The sequence below is a fragment of the Sturnira hondurensis genome, unplaced genomic scaffold (assembly GCF_014824575.4).
Source record: "Sturnira hondurensis isolate 20B ecotype Veracruz unplaced genomic scaffold, ASM1482457v3 Scaffold0017436, whole genome shotgun sequence".
Classification (NCBI taxonomy): Eukaryota; Metazoa; Chordata; class Mammalia; order Chiroptera; family Phyllostomidae; genus Sturnira; species Sturnira hondurensis.
In genome coordinates, this window is record NW_028090067.1 from 6,440,091 (window position 1) to 6,460,278 (window position 20,188).

At 39.9% G+C, this 20,188-nt stretch overlaps 2 protein-coding genes across 4 annotated transcripts in view; one reads left to right on the forward strand and one right to left on the reverse strand.

Annotated features, from left to right (window-relative positions):
* Positions 1-1,311: 1,311 nt before the first annotated feature.
* IKBIP (IKBKB interacting protein) lies at positions 1,312-17,828 on the reverse strand. Of its 2 annotated transcripts, none has more exons than XM_037068560.1 (3): positions 17,360-17,828; positions 12,964-13,081; positions 1,312-2,901 (listed from the first exon to the last, which is right to left on the reverse strand). In XM_037068560.1, the coding sequence occupies exons 1-3, from the start codon at positions 17,533-17,535 to the stop codon at positions 2,146-2,148; spliced, it is 1,050 nt and encodes a 349-aa protein (XP_036924455.1). In that variant the 5' UTR covers positions 17,536-17,828; the 3' UTR covers positions 1,312-2,145. The 2 variants fall into 2 exon arrangements, with proteins under 2 accessions (XP_036924455.1, XP_036924454.1); XM_037068559.1 differs by lacking the exon at positions 1,312-2,901 and adding an exon at positions 7,430-8,850 and having other exon boundaries at positions 17,360-17,823.
* A 46-nt stretch (positions 17,829-17,874) lies between these two features.
* APAF1 (apoptotic peptidase activating factor 1) overlaps positions 17,875-20,188 on the forward strand; it is a 73,022-nt gene continuing 70,708 nt past the window's right edge. The window contains exon 1 of one of the 2 annotated variants that reach the window (XM_037068557.1): positions 17,875-18,125. The gene's annotated coding sequence lies outside the window, so the exon portion shown is untranslated. Of the gene's footprint in view, positions 18,126-18,246; positions 18,572-20,188 lie in introns of those variants that run through there. The other variant, XM_037068558.1, reaches the window with a different exon arrangement.

The window sequence follows — 20,188 nt, forward strand, 5'->3', positions numbered from 1 at the left end:
CTCATTTTTTTGACACTGATAGAAAAAAAATATTCCTCATAAATGAGTTTTCAGATTAAATAAATAATGTATTTTTAAGTGCTGAAGTTTTTATACTTTTTCATGTAAAAAATGCATTATGTTTTATTAAGATGATTGCATGGAACATCATTTACATTTCATTTGGTATCATCATCATGAACAAATACTACGTTAGGATGTACTGTACCACAGTGATCTCCCTTTGTGATAGAGAGCTGTTTACAAAGATGTCCCATTCTATGTAACTTTCTGTTCTATTATTTAACGGCTTTGCCCTTTATTTGATGTGCCAGGCACTTTAGATATGCTAATGCTGATATTCACAGCAGCCCTGTAAGGTAGGTATTATTATTCTTATTTATGGATGAAGAAATTAAAGTTCACAGGTAACTAAATTTGTCTAAGGTCACAGAACTACGTGGTGGTACAGCCAGGACTGGAACCCAGGTAGCTCTGCTTTCACTGTCCCTTATAGTTTCTATTACGTTAAAACAGCCTTTCTATGTTAAAGACTTCAACAAACCTGACTTTTGCCACTGTAATTATGGAATATCTATCATAAAAAATTGTAGTTTGGAATAAGAAAACTCAAGTATCCCAAATTCTAGTAGTTGCTGTATTTTAGTAACAGTTACCATACATAATGGATTCTATTCTTAGTATTTAACGCAAACACATACAAGTGCTTACTCTATCTCAGCTATGTGCTAGGTGCAAAGGGATATCTTTTTAAAAAAAGATACAATTTGAGTGATCTAGAAACTCAAAATCTAGTTTCAGACAACTATGAAATGATTTGAAAATGTGATGGATACCTAATACTTAAGTAAAATTTAAGCAATAAGCTCTGGCTGATGTGGCTTAGTGGATTGAGTGCTAGCCTGTGAACCAAAAGGTTGCCAGTTTGATTCCCAGTCAGGGCACAGGCCTGGGTTGTGGGCCAGGTCCCCTGATGTTTCTCTCCCTTGCTTTTTTCCTTCCTCTCCCTCTCTAAAAATAAATTTTTAAAAATCCTTAAAAGTAAAAAAAGCAATAAAATTGTGAGGGAAACTTCAAGTGGCATATCGGTTCAGGAAAGAGAAGAGAATAATAGGGAATTCAAGAAGCAGAAAGAAACTTTCTTTGGGCTCAGTTTGGAATCATGGGAGTCAATTTTAATACCTATCATAGTGGCTAACTTTGTGGTATTAATCTTTAAAAAATTCACATGTTCATAGAAAAACTTACAAGGACATAGTCCTCCTTCAAAGTTTCTCTTACAGCAATATTTCTCAAATGTCAACATCTACAAGATTTCCTTGGGATTTTATAACAAATGCAGATTCTGATTCAGTAGCTGTGGGGTGCAGCCTGAGATTCTGCATTTCTAATGAGTGCCTTGGTGAGGTCAACGCTCTGGCCCCCTTGGGAGAAGAGGGCTCTGTCTGTCGGTACTGGCCTTCTGGTTCCAGAACCCATGAGGAATGGTTATACCACAATTCTCCCCCTGGGATACTGATGAGATTAACAAACCCTCTTTATTTTCCCCATGAGATAATTTGGACTACCATTTCTTGCAACCAGAGCTCTGATGAACCCCCTAGTAGCCAGGTGCAAGTTCTGTAAGATCAGGGGGTACTTGTTGTTCAGTGACGTATTCCTCGAAGCTCTACACGTGCTTGGCACGTATGAAGTACCCCATAAGTGGTAATGAATGCAACAGCCCCAATCCTGATGGCACGACCGGGTGAGGACCACAGCCCCATACAGTATGCTCCCTGGCAGTCAGTGAGGGCAAGTCCCAGGGACTCAGAGGCTGCCCCATCGGGATTTCCCAGTGCTACCCCGGCAGACCCTGCTTCTCCCCACTTTTCTTTTTCTCTCCCTCTCTGATGTACTTATAATATTAATACTAATATCTGTTCTTGCTAAAGAAAGTTTCAAGTGTATGTTTTAGCATGCTTATTTTGAAAAATCGAGTCTTCGACACTTTAAAAAACTTTATTTTTACTGTCCAAAATAAAATCATGTACAAATTGGTATTTACTCCAGAATTTCATTATTTCTAACTTGTTGTCTTTTCCTAACATGACAGAGGTCCTGTTAACAATCAAGTCACTTCAATCTAATCTAAACAGTTTCAAGCTAATCCATATCTGAAATGTGTGTCATTTCATCTTTTATATTCTTAATCTCAGCTTGGACTGTGGTGAAATTAGATAGTTTTTCATTTAAGAAAGCAATTTCTTTCTCTCTTTGTAGTAAGTCAGCAACCAGCCTCCCAATGCGTAGTGTTAAATCATTTACCAATGGTTCCAAACGGGAAAAATCCTTCTTTAGATTATACACCTTTGGCTTTAGATCATTAGCAAAAGTCACTGTCTTCAGAACTTTAGCTCTATCACTTTCTAAGCTTAAAAACCTATCTGTGTGCTTGTTGAAATCACTCTTGAGGTCTGAGAGCACCTTCTTAACAGAGTTAATTCTCTGTGAATTTTCTGATGCTGTCTTTCGGAGCATTGCTGTTCGGTCAATGCTACTTGACAGAAGATCACCTATGTTTTTTATTGTATTTTTCTCTACTTTTTCTATTTTATTTTCAAGTTCTTGCACAGAATCTTTCAATGATGTTATCTCAGTTACTAAGCCTGAAATACGTCGTATATCTGTTTTTATAGTTGTAGTCTTGAGACCAATATCTTTTGCCATGGAAATTGTATTTTGGTCTACTTTTGTAATATCTTGAGAAAGAGTTGTCAAATTGTTGTTCACTGTATCCTGTTTTTCAGTTATCGTGTTGGACCAAATTTTCAGCTCGGAAACCTCCTCTTGTAGTTGCTTTAGGTGAGCAATTATTTGAAAAGACTTCAATTGTTCCATGATAGCTTCTGACTTCTGACACTATAAGAAAATACAATACCACAATAATTAAATTGGCTAAAAGCTTAACTTGAAATTCAACTCAAGTTTTATTAGTTTTAACCATAACTTCACTGCTCCTCTGGAAAGCATTTTGTAAAAGATGTATTAAGTGTATTATTACTAATGAATAAGAAGGAAAACATTAAGGAAATATAAAATGTTCCTGGAAGTAATACTTTTCAGTTATTATTTTTGTACTATCAATCCTCTGTAGTGACACAATGAGCTAAATGACAGTGACTTCTTTTTCAGCGGCTGGAGACGGGAGGAGGAAGGAATATCACATTATCTGGTACAATTCCCTCATTTTACAAATTAAAAATAGCCCCAAAATCAAGGGCCCCAAAACACAGAATTAGTGGCAAGGCCTAGGTCAGAACTGTTCTTCCTCCACCACTGCTTCCCAACTCTTCCTTAAGCATCCCTTGGTTCTCACGCCCAAGACCCAGTTTTTGGTCACAGTTACAACTTTTGAGTGACTTACAGTCTAGTTTAATGGTGACATGGCAGTCATCACATACCATCAAATTTAGCTGAATGACAGCTTTTTGAATCCTCAGGGATGTTCTACTGAGATTCCTTGTGATTCTTTTCCTTTCCTGGTTGAACAGCAGGTTGCATTGAACAGTGTGAGGTCAGTAGCTACTGGAGGTGGACAGACCTAGCAGCTTGATTGCAAGATTCCTCATCTTGCTGAGTCTCAACTTCCTCATTTGTAAAATGGGTCTCATAGCTAGCAAAGCTGTGGTGAGCATTCATGGTGAGACATACAAAATGCCCTACACCATGACTGAGATCCAGCAGGTACTCAACAGAGAGCTCTTAGGATGATAATGATGAATGGAGGCCTCCTAGCAGTGTGACAGTGCGTTACTTCTCTCCACCCCCTGCTATGTACAGCTGGGATGGAGCATTTTGATTTGTATTACATGCATAGTTCATAGCTGAACCGAAATATAAAGATGCTGGGTGAATTTGCATAGCTTTTGCCAACTGTGCAAATATGAGAGGTAAGGCTATAGAAAAAAGGGGTTTTTGTTTGTGTTTTGGTTTGTGCATTTGGTGAATTTACAGCATCATTATTGTACAATGAGATCATATTAAGCTTTGATCAAGATTATAGATTCAGCCCTGGCTGGGTAGTTCAGTAGGTGAGAGCGTCATCCCGATAAAACAAGGCTGTGGGTTTGATCTTTAGCCATGACATATACAAAAATCAACCAATGAATGTATAAATAAGTGGAAAAACAAACTGATGTTTTTCTCTTTCCCTTTCCCTTCCTTTCTCTCTAAAATAAAAAAAAGATAATAGATTCTGTCAAAGGTCTACAAGTCGGTTGAGATAAAAATAATGCCATTAACTTTGTAACTTACAAGTTTAGTTTTCTATGAAACCATACACGTAAATAAATCAACATTTTTCACTATAAAAAATAAAAGTATGCCTAGTCAACAGCTTCTAATAAAAATTTAAAGAAATAAAAGCATAAATATACTTTGGAAATTTACATCCAAGAGTTTTAAAAAATTAGGTGTTTGTTTTATAAAAGTGTATTATGTGTGATAAATGTTCTTTTTTATTTTAATTTTTAAAAAGATTTTATTTATTTATCTTTAGAGGGGAAGGGAAGGAGAGAGGGAGAGAGGGAGAGAGGGAGAGAAATATCAATGTATGGTTGCCTCTTGTGCATCCCCTGCTGGGAACTGGCCTGCAACCCAGGTATGTGCCCTGACTGGGAATCAAACTGCGACCCTTTGTAAATGTTCTTTTTTAAATGAGTCCAGTATTCTGTATCAGAAACCAATTCATATAAAATCAATTATCAGTTACAAAGATATAAAAGTGTGTATTAGAATAACGTAATTTGCCCTGGCTGGTGTGATTCAGTGGATTGAATACCGGCCTTAGAACCAAAAGGGTCACTGGTTCAATTCCTAGTCAGGGCACATGCCTGGGTTGCAGGCCAGGTCCCCAGTAGGGGGCGTGTGAGAGTCAACCACACATTGATATTTCTCTCCTTCTGTTTTCCTCTGTTCTCCTCCATCTAAAAAGAAAATAAAATGCAGAAAAAGGATATGATAATCTTCCTTAAGGAAAGATCAACAATGTAATTTAGTATTTGATATAGAGGGAAGTTGTTGAAATTTCAAGTATTTCTGTTAAATAAATGAATGTAAGAAACAGAAGAAGATAAATCTGGTACATCTAAAACTCTCTAATAACATTTTTAAATAGCAAAACCTGTGCATAAAGGAATATACACATACAATAGTTTTCTCACGAAATCCTGTAGAAGGGCAGTTTTAGTTTCCCTTGTAACGGCCACTGTAGAGCACAGTGGCCACAGTGTTTCCTTTTATTTTCTGTAAATATTTATTTTACTATGATATATTATTCATTAATAATAATAATGAGGTATCAAATACAGTGATAGACCAGGAAAAAAAAGTGGAAGTGAAGAATATAAGAGATCACATCTCATCTCACAGGATGGACATTGAAAGAACGAAGTGCCAGCTAACTTTATAATCTATTTTATTAGCATGAAAATAAAAGCGAACAAATACAATTTTGTCAGTGCACATAGACATGAACTTAGAAATTCAGAATTCAAGAAATTTAATGTTAGGATTCCAGAAATTAATGCTATGCCTTTTTAATAGTAGCACACTTCCATTTTTATGATCAATGGCTGTCTACCATAGAAGAACATGTTTGGATTTTTTTAAAAAATGTGCAGATTTACACAGTAAAACTACATGACCACGACTGCCTTTTGTAGCCAACTGCTTTCAAGTTCTTTATGCTTAATTCCACTGAAATTGCATTATAAAACTGGGACTACAGTTGGTTATTGTCAAGAATAAACAAAAAGGAACAGTACTTCCATATGCAGTTGACTCAGTTTTCAATGCCGAGTTTGGACACTCTCGATACATCCCTTTACCAATAAAAGTCCCAAGGCCTCCCCCAACCCTGCACATTTCCGATTATTGTTATTCAAAAAATTCGGCTGGATCTCTGCTTAATCACTTCTTACTCCTTGTGACTCTGTTATAGAGTTTTGAGTAAAATAAAATCACTGTATGAAACAAGCTTGGTTGGGCAATTAGTTTGGAGACTCTTTAAAATGATGGCTTTTAATTACCTTAATTTTCATCATCTCTTTTTTCAGTTTTATTTTTGTGTGTATCTGTACTCAGCTTTCTGTGGGGAGTGACCCTGGGGCAAAGGAGAGCCGGTGAAGGCTGAAGAGCAGAGCCTTTTAAATTGGTTTCATTAAACCCTGAGCCTGAGTTGGAGAGGTGGGAAGTTTGTACCTCTGGATGAGTAACCTAACCCTAACCCTAAGCCCATGCACCCACCCCCACCCCCCCCGCAAGCACCAGGAACCCAGAGGAGAGTCCGGAGAACTTCAAGATGGGGGAAGCAGAATTGGCCCTCGGAAAGGTAGGAAAGGTAAAGCCCCGAGGCCCCGTCCTCTGAGCATTGGGCACATCTGCCCGTGGCCTTGTCTGCAGCCCCCGTGTTGCCCATTTCTGTTTGTGGTGCAGTTCCCCAGCTGGTGCATTAAAGGCCAGGACAGTGTCTTAACTTGTCTTGACTTTAACAAACTCGGCACGAGCAGGCTGCCCAGCAAGTATCTCTTAAGTGTCAGTATCCACAAATACTGACTTAATTCTTGTCAGGTAAATGGCACCATTCTGGTCCTTGGAGGTATTGTAGTGAACAGAAGAGATAAATCCTTGCATTCCTAGAACTTAGACTGGGGATAATAGTTCATAAAATTTGTTACACAGAAAGTTTGTTAAGGGGATAGGGAGTTGGAAGTTTACAGTTTTACACAAGGGGGAGGTGGTAAAGGTGGAGGGTTAAGGGAAGGTAACATCTGAGAAAGACCCTCAAGGTCAGGAGCATTCTAGGCAGAAAATTGGTGTAAGAGTGTGAGCAGGGAAGGAGAGAAAGCGTGGAAAGAGGTGAGGCTGGAGAGTTAGGGAGGTGGCAGGCTGGCTCTCATTTTTTCTCATTTTGCTGCTTTTTCCTCTTTAAAAGAGGCCACAGGCTTTCGGTGTGTGGTTTCTCTGGAGCTCCTGTATTTAGTAAACTCAAGACTCTGTAATACATGCAGAACCTTTTAAAAAACCTTCAGCTATGCAGAGATATTCCAAAAGTCCATACTTCGAAGCATACACACTTAATTCATAGGAAAAATCTTCAGTAAAAACATACATGGAGGGGCAAAAGTAGGCTTACAGTTACAAGGAAAATAATACAATAATTAATAAGTAATAATATAAGAATACACTGTTCCATGTACTCACAACTGTAAACTACTTTTACCTCACTCTGTATTTACTATTATTTAAAAATTCTCCCAAGTGTCTGTAACAGTTTACAACCTTAACAAAAAGTAAAAAAAAAAAAAAGTTTCCAAGACTCCATGGTTTTCAAAAAGTGCATATTAATTCATTCATAGCGAAGCACCCCAGGCTTGCCCTTGAGCACGATATCTTTCATTTTAGACAAAATTTCTATGAACTCCGTTGTCTGGATTCTTAGCCAGTAGTAAATTACGAAAAAAAAAATGAAGACCTGGCTGAGACTGGCATTTTACCAACTGACCTGACAGAAAGATCAGGTCAGGTCACCTTTTCGGGTGACAGAAATGGTAGAACAAGTACGATAGATATAAGGTTTGAAAAATAGCAAACTGGGGTCATTTGGAGAGGAGGTAATCCTCCTTAGCTCTTAGAGACACTAATATGTTTGTATAGTAATAGAAATAGGTGAAACTCATAATGATGACTATTAATGACAAGAAAAGCATTTAAAAACATGAAGTATACTGCTTCTTAAAAAGTAGAGAAATATATATTTAAAAAATATTTCTATATAAAACGGTTAAAATAAGTTTTATTGCTTAAAGAGATACGCTTTGATCATCGGGATAATCCATTTGTGTGGACGTCTCACTTCTTTTCCCATAATGCAGGATGATGATGACGTGAGACATCATCACACAACACCAAAGTATGGAACCAATCAATTGATGCGTAATAATATGGTTCATCAGAATAGATGCAGTGCATTTAGAAATCACCATCAATTCCTTTATTTTCCAGATTATGTTCTTCTAAAGCTCCCTTTTCTTTTGTACTTGAATGTACTATAAAGTCATGAACCTTTCCTTTCAGAACATCCAGTTCACTTTGCATCTTCAACATGCTGTTATCGTACTGAAGTCCTTCAAGGGTTTTCTGCATCTCCATGATCTCAGATACTGCTCTGAGCATATCCTCTTCCATATTAAACATCTGCATAGTTAAATCTTCCATTTTCTTTTCTGTCCCTATCAGATCCTGAGAAACTTTGAGAACAGAGCGAATTGCACTTTCTATGGTTGGCAAATGTGTCTTGCATTCTTCCACGTTGGGTTTGTAGCTGGCAAGCTTGTTGGTCAGATCTTCATCTCTGGCAAAGAGGGCATGCTGTTCCTCTTCCAGCTTTTCAACTGCTCTTGTATCAGAGTCCAGCTGCTCCTCGACCCGCAGAAGATCTTCCTCTTCTTGTCTTTTCACTGTTCTAATATTTCTGAGTGTGCTGTCTTCTAAATCTTTTAGCCTTTCAGTGAGCAATTTTATTCCTTGTTCAGCTGAGTTAATTTGGACAGTAACTTGAGAATGTATATGCTTTGATTCCGACTTGAAAATGTCTGTATTAACATTCATTTCTTCTAGGCTTCTCTTCCAGAAATTTGTAACATTTTGTAATTTCTCATTAAGGCTTTGCATCTTTTGAGTGAGCATCTCTTCATTATTTTGAATGTCATGCATGACATGTTGGAGGCTGGACACTTCCTGCTCAAACTGGGTCACCAAAGACATGGATGATGTAGCTTCCTGCAGGATGCTTTCAGTAGACTCAAGCTGCATTTATAACACAAAACAATTCCCAAGGCCACTTAATAAGTTTTATATTAGGGAAACACACTTTAACAAGCATGTGCCAAGTTCAAATTCTGAAGATGGCTAAGATACCAATATATCAGAACCATACTGACAAATACATTTGTTACTTTAATGCTGTTTTAAAATACTCAAAACAGATTTAGTAGGTTAGCACTATAGCAGAAAAATACACACCTGAATTTATAATGCTAAATATTGGCACACTTTCATTGAGGGCTATTCAAGTGAAAAATAATGCTAAAGGAGCCTGAAGTATACTACATTTCTTTCTTTTTCCACTCCAATGGAAAGCAATTTACTTGTCATTTAAATGGTTATTTGGCTTTTTTAGAAACTGTAAGTAGTTATAAAACTTATTAACAGAATCAGATATCACAAAGGCAAAATGAATAAAAACAAACACAGTTTAATGAGACAACTTATGTCAAATAGTAAAGTGTTCTAAGTAGCTGCAAATTATGGTAAGCTCCTGGCATGTTCCAATATATGTCTGGAACATACATGGGCCAGGCTGTGGACCTCTCTTAGTCTACACTCACATAGAGAAACAGCCTCAGAGACACAGGAAGGCCTAGAAATGAACGTCAGTTTATCAAATGTTTGAAGCCTTGTGTTGAAGGCAATACTGTACAAGACACAGTTCTACTCTTCAATGGCATAGTTTAATTAGGGCGAAAGCCAAGTCTATATGACAGGAAAACTATGGAAGCACAGGCATGCGGCACCCAAACAAAACTTCGACAATCAAGGAAAATATCCTAGGAGCATTACTTAATATCTGCTTCCAGTTACTTCCTCTAAATTATTCTACACATTACAGCCAGATTAAGCATTTAGAAACTTGCTATGTACATCACAGTACGACATGAAAAACCCCACAATGTTTCCTAATACTTCTGGGATCAAGTCCCAAATTCCATAACCTCTCTCTATGCTCGTCTTCCTTCCTCTTTGCTTAGCTGGGTTCTGTCCCTCCTTCAAGGCTCAGACCAGATCTGAGCTTGTCAGTGGAGCATTTTGCCACAGCCCGAGCCTGGCCGTTGGAACTCCTGCAGCACATACCGTATTGTGCATTTGCCATCTGTTTGCCACTGGGCGTACATAATTCAAGAATTGTTGAGTGATCACTCTGTGCCAGACCTGTGCTAGACACTGGGTATAAAAATACAGATATACCCCTGGCTGGTGTAGCTCAGTGAATTGAACACGAGCCTGTGAAGCAAAGGGTCACTGGTTCGATTCCCGGTCGGGGCGCATGCCTGGGTTGCAGGCCGGGTCCCCAGTGGAGGACGCATGAGAGGCAACCACACATTGATGTTTCTCTTCCACTCTTTCTCCTTCCCTTCCCCTCTCTCTAAAAATAAATAAATAAAATATTTTAAAAATATAGATATAGTATGGTCCCTGGCTTCACAACTGGGTTAAGGGAGATAGTGCCTTGGACTTTTTACATCATATATTCTAGAGTTCCAATAAGACTTATTAAGTGTCCTCTGTTTCATTAATAGGCAGTAGGGATGTAAACATAAGAGATACTGCGTTTGTCCTAAAGACCAGTAAAGGAGACAAATTAACAATGTCAAAAGATCACAATAGGTTATGATTCGTGTCATGACAGAAATAGCACGGGAGAACGGATGCTTGGAGGCGAGGTCAGACTCTGGGTGTCAGTGAGGAAAGACTGAGAAGTGACTCTGAAATCCGACCCTTCAACAGACTGATGAGTTAGCCAGGTAAAGACAGGAGAGCTTCCAAATTCTTTAGGGGAAGAGACCATGTCTTACGCATTTTTGTAGTCCCTGTTAGTCCCTGTATCTTGGGGTGTACAGAACATGTCTGTTGATGTTTAAGAAGAAAATTGGCCATAAATCTTCTGTGCCCACCCCAATCATACCTGAAGCAGTTCCAGGTGACAGCTGGGAACAAATGTGTGACAGTACAATAAGACAAGGCTGAGACCTTGTTTACAAGTTATTTTTAATGTGCACATGTACCCCTAACACAAGTTCCTCTAAAAAGCAATTCTGAGAAATACGTGCACACTGGTAGCACTGCTAGGTTTAGTTGTCTATCAGCAGCATTTGGAAGAGGCGAGCTTGTCTTCACCTAAGGTAACCCCTGTCTGGGCTGCTCATCAGAGTATAACCTGACGCAGTAGACCCCAAAGGTTGAGAAGATCAACTCTGCAAGATAATAAGGTCTCAAGATGTAATCTGCAAATACGAGGTGGGGCAAAAGCTTACAGTTGTTCATATTGAAAATAACACAATAATTAATAAATAATAATACAAGAATAAACTCTGTTTTGTGTACTCACAATTGTAAACCCAGTTTTGCCCCATCCTACAGGATATATATAGCGCCTAGTAAACAAAAGTTAGCATTTATGGACTGCCATATATTCTAATAGTCTTTCATTAAAAAAAAGAGTTAATACCTTAAATTTATTACTGCTTAAAAGTGTTCATAGAGTTTACACATATATTTTATCTCATCTGATCTTTAGAGAGAAACTTATTCTCACTTAATGAACACGGAAATGAAGGCCAAGAGAAGCTGAAGCGATTCTTCCCAAGGTGATGCAGTTGTGATGGGAGCCCACGCTTACTCGTTTCCCTTCCTACTGCGTGTGCTGCCCATTAGGGTCAGCTTTGCGAGAAACGGCAGCTATTGTTAAACTATTCCTGGGGCAGAGTAGGACAGAAAGAACTATGCAAAGTCTGAATATTTTTTGGGTCCTATGGTACTTTAAGCATCTGCTTCAAAGAGCATTGTAGCCCTGGCTGGTGTAGCTCAGTGGACTGAGTGCCGCCTGAAAACCAAAGGGTCCCACTGGATTCCCAGTCAGGCAGGGCACGTGCCTGGGTTAGGGGCCAGGCCCTTAATAGGGGGCACTTGAAAATCAACCACACATTGATGTTTCTCTCCCTTTCTCCCTCCCTTCCCCTCTCTAAAAATAAATAAATAAAATTTCAAGAAAAAAAAAAGCATTTCAATTGCTACCAAAATTTTCATTTAAAAAGGTAACCTTTCTTCAAAATTTGCTTTCAATAGCTTTTAAGCTCATAAAGTTTGTCTCCTGGATTGTTTTTTATCATTATGTTGCTTCTGATTAGAGGGTCCCTGACAATCATAACCAGGTTCCAACTTGAACCTTATGTCAAAATGTCAATTCTTGCAGCTCCTTCCCAGAGGCCCCTAAGCTCACATTTGATCCCCTGCATGTTTAAGGGGATATGGAATTTTCACCATGGTCTTTGTCTTCTGAGGGAGTATATGCTTATCCTGTGCAAGTGGCTGCAGGCACTGAGACCCTCTGTTTCATTTATGTTTATTTTTATAACATCCTTGCTTGCCCCCGTGCCAATCACAAATCCTGTCTACCTTATAACATGAATAAAGATTTGGTGGGTGAATAAATGAACCAACAAGACAGGTTTCCCGATGACAGCTTGGTCCCCAGGAGCCAGGCAAGGCCCACGTGATGCCTTATTGATTACAGCAGACCCTCTCCTGAGAAGTGCGGAAGTTAACATTTTTTTGTCTCACATGTCTAAGAATCACAAAAATAATGCATCTGCATTTCCAGGTTGAAGAAACACAACAAAGACATGGATTTTAATTTTCATGTGGCTACAAAATCATTTTTTTAGGTCAGTCGGTCTTATATGCACATGTACATATGTTTACCAAGTGGAAAAAAGAGAAATAAATACTGATGGATCTTTGCACAACAAATGCTTTTCCTACTCTAATTTTATAACTAAAGATCAATCATATTTTCAGTGTTCTATCTAGCCACTTGATATATAAATAGAAAATTGAGTTCACCTCAATATGAGCACATTAGTCTTTTCAAACAGTAACATATAGTAAAAAAACCTTTGTCCTTTCAAAATGTAACTTAAGTCTAAACTGGACTGAAGGAACACTGTAAAGATGTAAGGAGACCTATGAGAGTTAAAACAGCATTGTCTGAAAGGAAGGAAAAAAGAATTTATGAACTGGGGTAGAACGGTGACAGTGAGGAAGAAAAATGGGAAAAATTTCCTAAACAAGTCAATTAATTACCTTTTCTGAAATTAAACTGATTTTACTTCGAAGTCCTTGGAATTCATTGGTTTCTATTTTCAGTAACTGGTATTGGTTTTCCACCTTTGCAAACTTCTCCATCTGCTGAAATACAAACCTGGAAAAGAAAAAGAATCACTATTACCTAATTCAAATCTATTTAAGTCTGAATTTTAAAAGAGTACTTTATACTGAGTTCTGGTAAGGACAACATAAACTCTGGTATGGGTAGTGGCAGCTTTTATTAGTTTATCTGAATAAACATTTACACCCTTACTGATGTGGCTCAGTGGATTGAGTGCCAGTCTGAGAACCAAAGGGTTGCTGGTTTGGTTCCCAGTCAGGGCACATGCCTGGGTTGTGGTCCCTGGTTTGGGGTGTGCAAGAGGCAGCTGATCTATGAATCTCTTGCACATCAATGTTTCTCTCCCTCTTTCTCTCTCCCTTCCCCTCTCTAAAAATAAATAAATAAAATCTTTAAAAAATATTAACTCTTTAGCATTAAGGAAGATTTTCTAGAAACCAAAAATGTACGAGAGGAGGTGGCTTCGATTCAGAAAAACTAATTTTTAAAACAGGCACCCAGATTAGCACCCAATGTGCGTCATCTCCTTTTTATATGTCAGAGGCATATTTCAACAGTAATTCAAAGTCTCTTCATACTCATCTTCCCTAATTTAGATGAGACAAAGAATTAGGGCTACATCTTGTAGCTGAAGAAAGAAAACAGCTGTAAGTAGTTCTGGAGCAAGGATTCTATTTCTAGGGCCCTGCCTCTTTCTGGGTTAACATCAAAGAGGAAGCAGCATATTATACTGGTTGAGTAAGGAGCTGGGCAACTTTGGCTCTGCCATTCACTCTCTGTAAAACCACCTTGGGCAAGTTATGCAACTTATCTTTGCTAGAGTTTTCTCATCTGCAAGAAGGGGATACTACCACTTAGTTCACAGGGTTGTTGTACAGATAAATTGGCTCTTATTCACAAAGCTCCCAGACAGTGCCTGGAGGGTGGCACCTCGGCTCCTCTTCTATAAGTGCCCTGCCTTTTCTTTCCGACTGCTTTGCGCAGCTGCTCTGCCATCCTCTGACAAGCCTCTAGTGGTTGAAAGAAGCTCCAGGCCTGTGCCCCTTTGAAACCAGGGATGGGTTTATAGCAAATGAAGGATGCAATGCAATGAATGGATGAGACCACTCACAAGACAACTATTTTCTTATCCTGTTTTGGGGTCTCTTCCCATTATCATACAAGTAAAGGCCTTGAAGGCTTGGGTGTAGGAGAAAAAGACAAAGTTAATTGGCTACCACAGTAGGGTTTACAGAAGGCATCCTTTGACTCCATAATCCATTGCAGTCTACAGACCTCACATGGGTTCAGGGCCTGGTGGTATTAAGCTGTGCATCCCCTTGGAGCATTGCCTCTGCACAGCTCCTTTAGGAATCTTAGATGGTGGCAGACTGCTGATTGACGGCTAATATATTATAGGAGTTTGTCTGGTTGTTTCAACTTAAGAAAAAAGAGGCAAATAACAAAAGCTGTTACAATGGAACTTTGGCAGAAGTTCCAGGGCCACCACTGGTTTCAGTAAACCAGGTAGTCCAGTTTTGTACTACAGCTTAATTTTGGGCATAATACTGAATGTTCTGAGAAACACTGACTATATTCCATTTTTGAAAAGCAGGACATTTAAGACATTCTGCCTTAAATAAAACTCCATTACCAATAATAAAATGCTGAAAAATGGGGTTAGCCACACTTTTACTGTATAAATGACTTACAGTGTGTTAGATAACAAAAAGTGAGTTACCTGATTGTTTAAAGAGTTTTTGACTTCTTATATATAATTATCTCAAATATGATGAGAAACTTTTATAAAGGCAATCTGTTGAAATTTCCAGAAGAAACTTACATTTTTAAAAAATGGAACTTCTGGTTTTCAATTTGTTATTAAACAAACTACTAAAATATTATTTGTGACTTGTTTAGTAATTTTACAACTTAAACTCCTTGAAAATGGAATTTCTTCAATCCTCTTATCTGAAAAATTTCCTTAAGAGTTTATAAACACAGTCTGCAAACCAGCACTCAAAGCCAAGTAGTTTTGGGAAACTGTCATCTCCAATGTCTTTTTGTTAAACTGACAGACACATCAGGACATTATCTTGGCTTGGCTCTCTGAACCTGACTCCTAAGACTAAAGGCCTGAAGACACTGAGATACTTACTGATCTCTTCAAATCCTCCTTGGGCTGTGCAAGGGTTCAAACTCCCCCTCTCAATTTAATTTAAGTGTAAAAGGATGGATAAGCTGTGTTGATAGGCACATATACTTCAATGTTGCATTTTAACAATTATGGACAGTGTCAGTCTAGTAAGCATTCAATATCTGACAAACTGACCTTTAGATGCTAAAGTATGGTGTTCTAGAGGTAAAAATCTCCATGGCTTTATCATAATTCCAGTATTCTGAGGCCAAAGCCATTACTCTCTGGAGCATTTTACATCTTGCTTCCTGGCAACTGTCATCAGTTTTGGTTCAAATAAACTATTAATAAAAATTCTCTACAGTTTTGGACATTTCTTATGTTGACAGATTACTATTAGTGCTTTTCCCCAGGACAGTAACTAAATTTTGGGGAAGCTGAACATTTTGTGATATAATTTATCTCACATGAATATGTATCTTTGGATAATTAATGGGAATAGATTCAGTAATTAAAAGCAGTTGTTGCCCTGGCTGGTGTAGCTCAGTGGATTGAGCACGGGCCTGTGAAGCAAAGGGTCGCCAGTTCGATTCCCAGTCAGGGCACATGCCTGGGTTGCAGGCCAGTTCCCAGCAGGGGACACGAGTGGCAACCACACATTGATGTTTCTCTCCCACTTTCTCCTTCCTGTCCCCTCTTGCTAAAAAAAATAAAAATAAAATAAAAAATAAAATATAAAACCAGTTGTCTTAGGTTCCAGGGAAAAGCAACATATATCTTTGAGGACACTAAGTTCTATTACTGAATAACTTTTCCAATACAAATAGGTTTTAACTTACCTAAATGTCATGCGTTTTAAGATTAAGAGCAGTTCATTCAAAACAGTAAATTCAGTACATTTATTCTTTTATGATCAAGATCAAAATATCCCATAAACAAAAATAACATTAGTAAAATAACAACTTACATATCTTTGAAGAAAATATTTAATAATAAACACTTTACATTACTGTAACAAGTCTTAAGTTTGACTCAGGATGAGTCATCACTAAAGTATAATTCAAAATTTACTAGCACAACAATGTTCTTGAGCCCTTAAATCACCAATTTAGTGATTTAAAAACATTTTTTTGGGGGATGGGAATACATGATGACTTTTACAATTGCTAATACCCTAGTATGAAGGGCGGTTCTTAAACCTGGGTCAATGCTGGGAAGATTGGACAGGCTAGCAGCAGTTCAGGTCACTGCATTTTAGAATTACATAGAACTGCCCTGGCTGGTGTAGCTCAGTGGATTGAGTGCAGGCCTGCGAACCACAGGACCCAGGTTCGATTCCCAGTCAGGGCACATGTCTGGGTTGCAGGGCCAGTTCCCAGCAGGGGACTCACAAGAGGCAGCCATACATTGATACTTCTCTCCTTCCCTTCCCCTCTAAAGATAAGTAAATAAAATCTTTAAAAAACTGTTCTTGACTAGAGGGCATACAGGGTTCCTTCTAGAATTTGATTTTGAAGATGAATAATTATTCTTCTAAGTACTTTAAAATCAGTGAAAAATGGAGGGAAAGTCTAATTTAAAACATCTTGTCACAAGTGCTATGTTTTTGTGGCGTTCCAGTACTCAAATGCAATCTGTAGCTTAGGAATAGACTGAATTCATAAATGCATGCACATGGATCAAAACAGAAATCCTCCAAACTTTGATATAATCATTAACGTTTGTTGCTTTAAGATCATAATGAACCCTTTTAAGGTCGCAAAACGTTGCCATTAGGCATTTATGGCGTGGGGCAAATTTCTCCCCGACAAATGCCCAGCAGACTGGAAATAACGGGTAATAAAAACGGGAAAGCTTCAGACGTGTCGTAGGCACTTTAATAAAGTTTGGTCGAATCCGCATCTCTTAAGAAATGGCTGACTCGTTCCAAATCTTCGCCTCAACACCAATTGGGGCAAACCGGGCAAGTTACTAATAACAAAGGTAAAATGAGTTACAAGAAAAAAAGACGAAGAAAAAAAGAAGTTGGGGTGTCCCTTCTTGGAGGTCGAGGCAGAGAAACAAGCCGCAGGTCTGATGATGGGGGTGGAGATGAAAGGATGCCGAGCCGGGTGGGGCCGGAGCGGGACCAAGACAAGAGCAGGGCGACCACCGGAGGCCGGACAAGGGGCCCGTGCGGCCTAGCGTCCACTTACCAGGCCAGGCCCAGGCACATCCCCAGTGACAGGAGACTCACGCCAGTCCGGGGGTCCACCCAGCCCCCACTTCCACTGTCCGGGGACTGTGGGCTCTTCCCGCCCTCGCTCCGCTTCCCGGGATCCGCGGGGGCTCCCTTGGGCCCCGACTTCTTCCGGTTCTTCACCTCGGACATGTTGGGAGGCCCAGAGGATAGCAAAGCCGGGGCGGACCCCACACTTTCATCAAGCGGTACGTGGCCGCCCTAGCCTCCGCTGAGAGCCTTGGTGGTGACCACGTCCCCGCCCAGACTTAGCACCGCCCAGAAATCAGCCCTCTTTTTTTCCTGGCCATCCTCGCTGCTTCACCGAGTCCTCCCATCTTCCATCAGAGATAGATGTTCATCCAATATCCTCCTCCCTCGGCGTTAAGGCTTCAAGCCCCAGGAAATCTTAGCCGCCAGGCAGTGGCAGGCCGCGGGAACGCCGGGGGCGGGGCATGGCAGCGCTCGCCACGCCCAGAACGCGGCGCGCTCCCTTGGTTCAGCCACGCCCCTGCCGTGGGCTAGGGCGCGGGGCGCTTTTGCGCGCGCGGGCACAGGCCGGAGCGGGAGCGCGCGTGGCGGCGACGGCCACCCTGAGCTGGACTTCGAGTGTGCTTATTTGCATGCGCGGGAGCGCTCGGTCCGGCTGGGCGGGCTCCGCGGAATTTGTCTGATCCGCGGTCCCCAGCCAAAGAAGGGGTGGTGTGAAGTAGGAACGGATGCTTTATACCTAGCCCGCAAAGGTGAGGGAGGGGTCTGGGTGGTCACCTCCCCGCGGGGACTTAAAGCAGCCACCGTAGCGTCGGGAGTGGCACCGGGCTCCCAGGGTGCAGCTGCCGCCTGAGGGAAGGAGGGACAGTCCGAGTGGCCCTCCTTTCTTTGTGTCTAGGGTGGGGTCCACCTAGAGGGCGGCCCAGGGACCAGGCCTCGCCTCGGCGCCCCGGAACTGTGTTGTCCACCCGCGGAGGTCACGCCTACCTTTCCGCGGGTCCGAGGTCCCTGGGAGTCTTCAGGCACCCCGGGCTGCGGAAGCCCAGGTGAGGCACCTGGGTGACTTGGACTTGTCTGGGGGCTGCGACCCTAGTCCTGCTGCCTTTCGGAAGTGCCCGTTATCCTCTCCCAATTTTGATTTCCAAGTCTGTCCCCACAGGGCTGCTTATCCCAGTGAGATCTAGGTGCAAAGGTTTGGGTAAGTTTGCTCCTCGTTTTTCTTCCGGATCCGGTTCTTTGGTGGTTCTGTACCGATTTCAGGGACTCAGAATTGGAAGACAAGGTACCTCTTCTACCAGGAAGAGAAATTATCTAAAGAGGAAGTAGTTTAACGGTTTTCCTGGATGAAATTGCTATTCTTTTGAAAGAAAAATAGATTTTACGTCTCTGAAGGCTTTCGACTTTGCATTTTGATGTGGCTACAGAGGATGGGACACTGAGAATTCGTTCCCGGTATTTCAGTTTGTGCACTTTAAAACTTACGCATTTTTAATAGGGCTAGGAAAAATCGGAAATTAGTTTCAGATTGTCAGAGTTCAGAGTGTCTATTTGCTAGGCAATTGGGCATAACTTGGAAAGTTCATTTGTTTTGTCATATTGAGTTTTATTACTAAAAATTAAGGGATGTTTTATGTTTAAATTGAGATAATAAAAACATCATGCTCATAACTTTTTCTTTTGTCAGTTTCATGCCAGGGCAGGTCATTCTGTGAACTGCAACAAACATAGGCAAATGCTCTACTTCCCTATGTTTGCAAGTGCCATGTATGGTGGCACTTTAAAAATGTATAGTCATTATTGAAACTTCATGATTAGTGTTCCTTTTCTGTGCAATTTAAATTTCTTGTGCTTATCTTTGGTTTTGCACTTAGACATCACATTCTAATTATCTGTTTTTTTTCCTATTAGATTGTGAATTCCATCAGGGATATGATTTATTCTTTTCTGTCAGGGCCTGGCTCATAGGAGAGGCTCAAATGTTCACTGAATGAATAAATTAATAAACACATTGACATACTCCTTTTAATAAATACATCGGACAGAGTTCTGTTACTGTTTTAAAAACATTCTGATCTGGGTTGTATATCCATGGAACAAATTGCATTCTCTTTGAAATAAAGTTGGTAGAGACTTAGAGTATTACACTGTAAAGAATATGATTCTTTCCTTGTGGTCTCTTAATCCAAGAAGTGACACCAGAGGGTATTTCCTGTCGCTTTGTCATTCTTAGCAGTTCAGCTGGAACATTAGTGGAGTGAGCAGATGAGAAACGTGTTTATCATTGGAGATGTAGAGCTGAGGCAGACCTTGAGTGAGAAGTAATATTTAAACAACAACGTTCTATTTAGTCTTATGTTGAATAAAGAAAAGAAAACAGGGAGTTTTTAAGCATTAGGACTTAAGTATGACCATTGTTTATAACTTTTTTTAAAGGAAGTTTTTATTGTAAAAGTGACAGTGTATATTGACAAAATTAAGGCACTATAGAACAGTATACAAAATAGATGGGGGGGGAAGCCTTCAAGTCTTGCTACTTAAAAGTAACCCGAACATGTTGTTGGGAACAAACCTCTAACGATCTCCCTGTGTGTTTACATATTGCCCAGCACATCTTTTGTGCCATACGTGGGATCATATTTCTAATTTTTTCAATCAGCAGTGTGATGTTAGCATCTTTCCATGTCTGTTCATGGAGGTGTGTTTTATTTTGAATGGGTATATAATATTCCATCTTATATACATACCCTATTTTTTAATCCATACTCAAATGGTGGGCAGCTTGGTTGTTTTCATTTTTCTTTTTCACCTAAGCACT

What these genes read in the sequence shown, in the direction of transcription:
- IKBIP (XM_037068559.1), bottom strand. Translation starts at nt 17,535, where the DNA reads ATGTCCGAGGTGAAGAACCGGAAGAAGTCGGGGCCCAAGGGAGCCCCC. An exon ending in ATGTGCCTGGGCCTGGCCTG is followed by an intron (nt 13,082 to 17,359) that starts GTAAGTGGACGC and finishes TTTCTTTTCCAG; the next exon opens with GTTTGTATTTCAGCAGATGG. An exon ending in TCAGTTTAATTTCAGAAAAG is followed by an intron (nt 8,851 to 12,963) that starts GTAATTAATTGA and finishes TTATAAATGCAG; the next exon opens with CTTGAGTCTACTGAAAGCAT.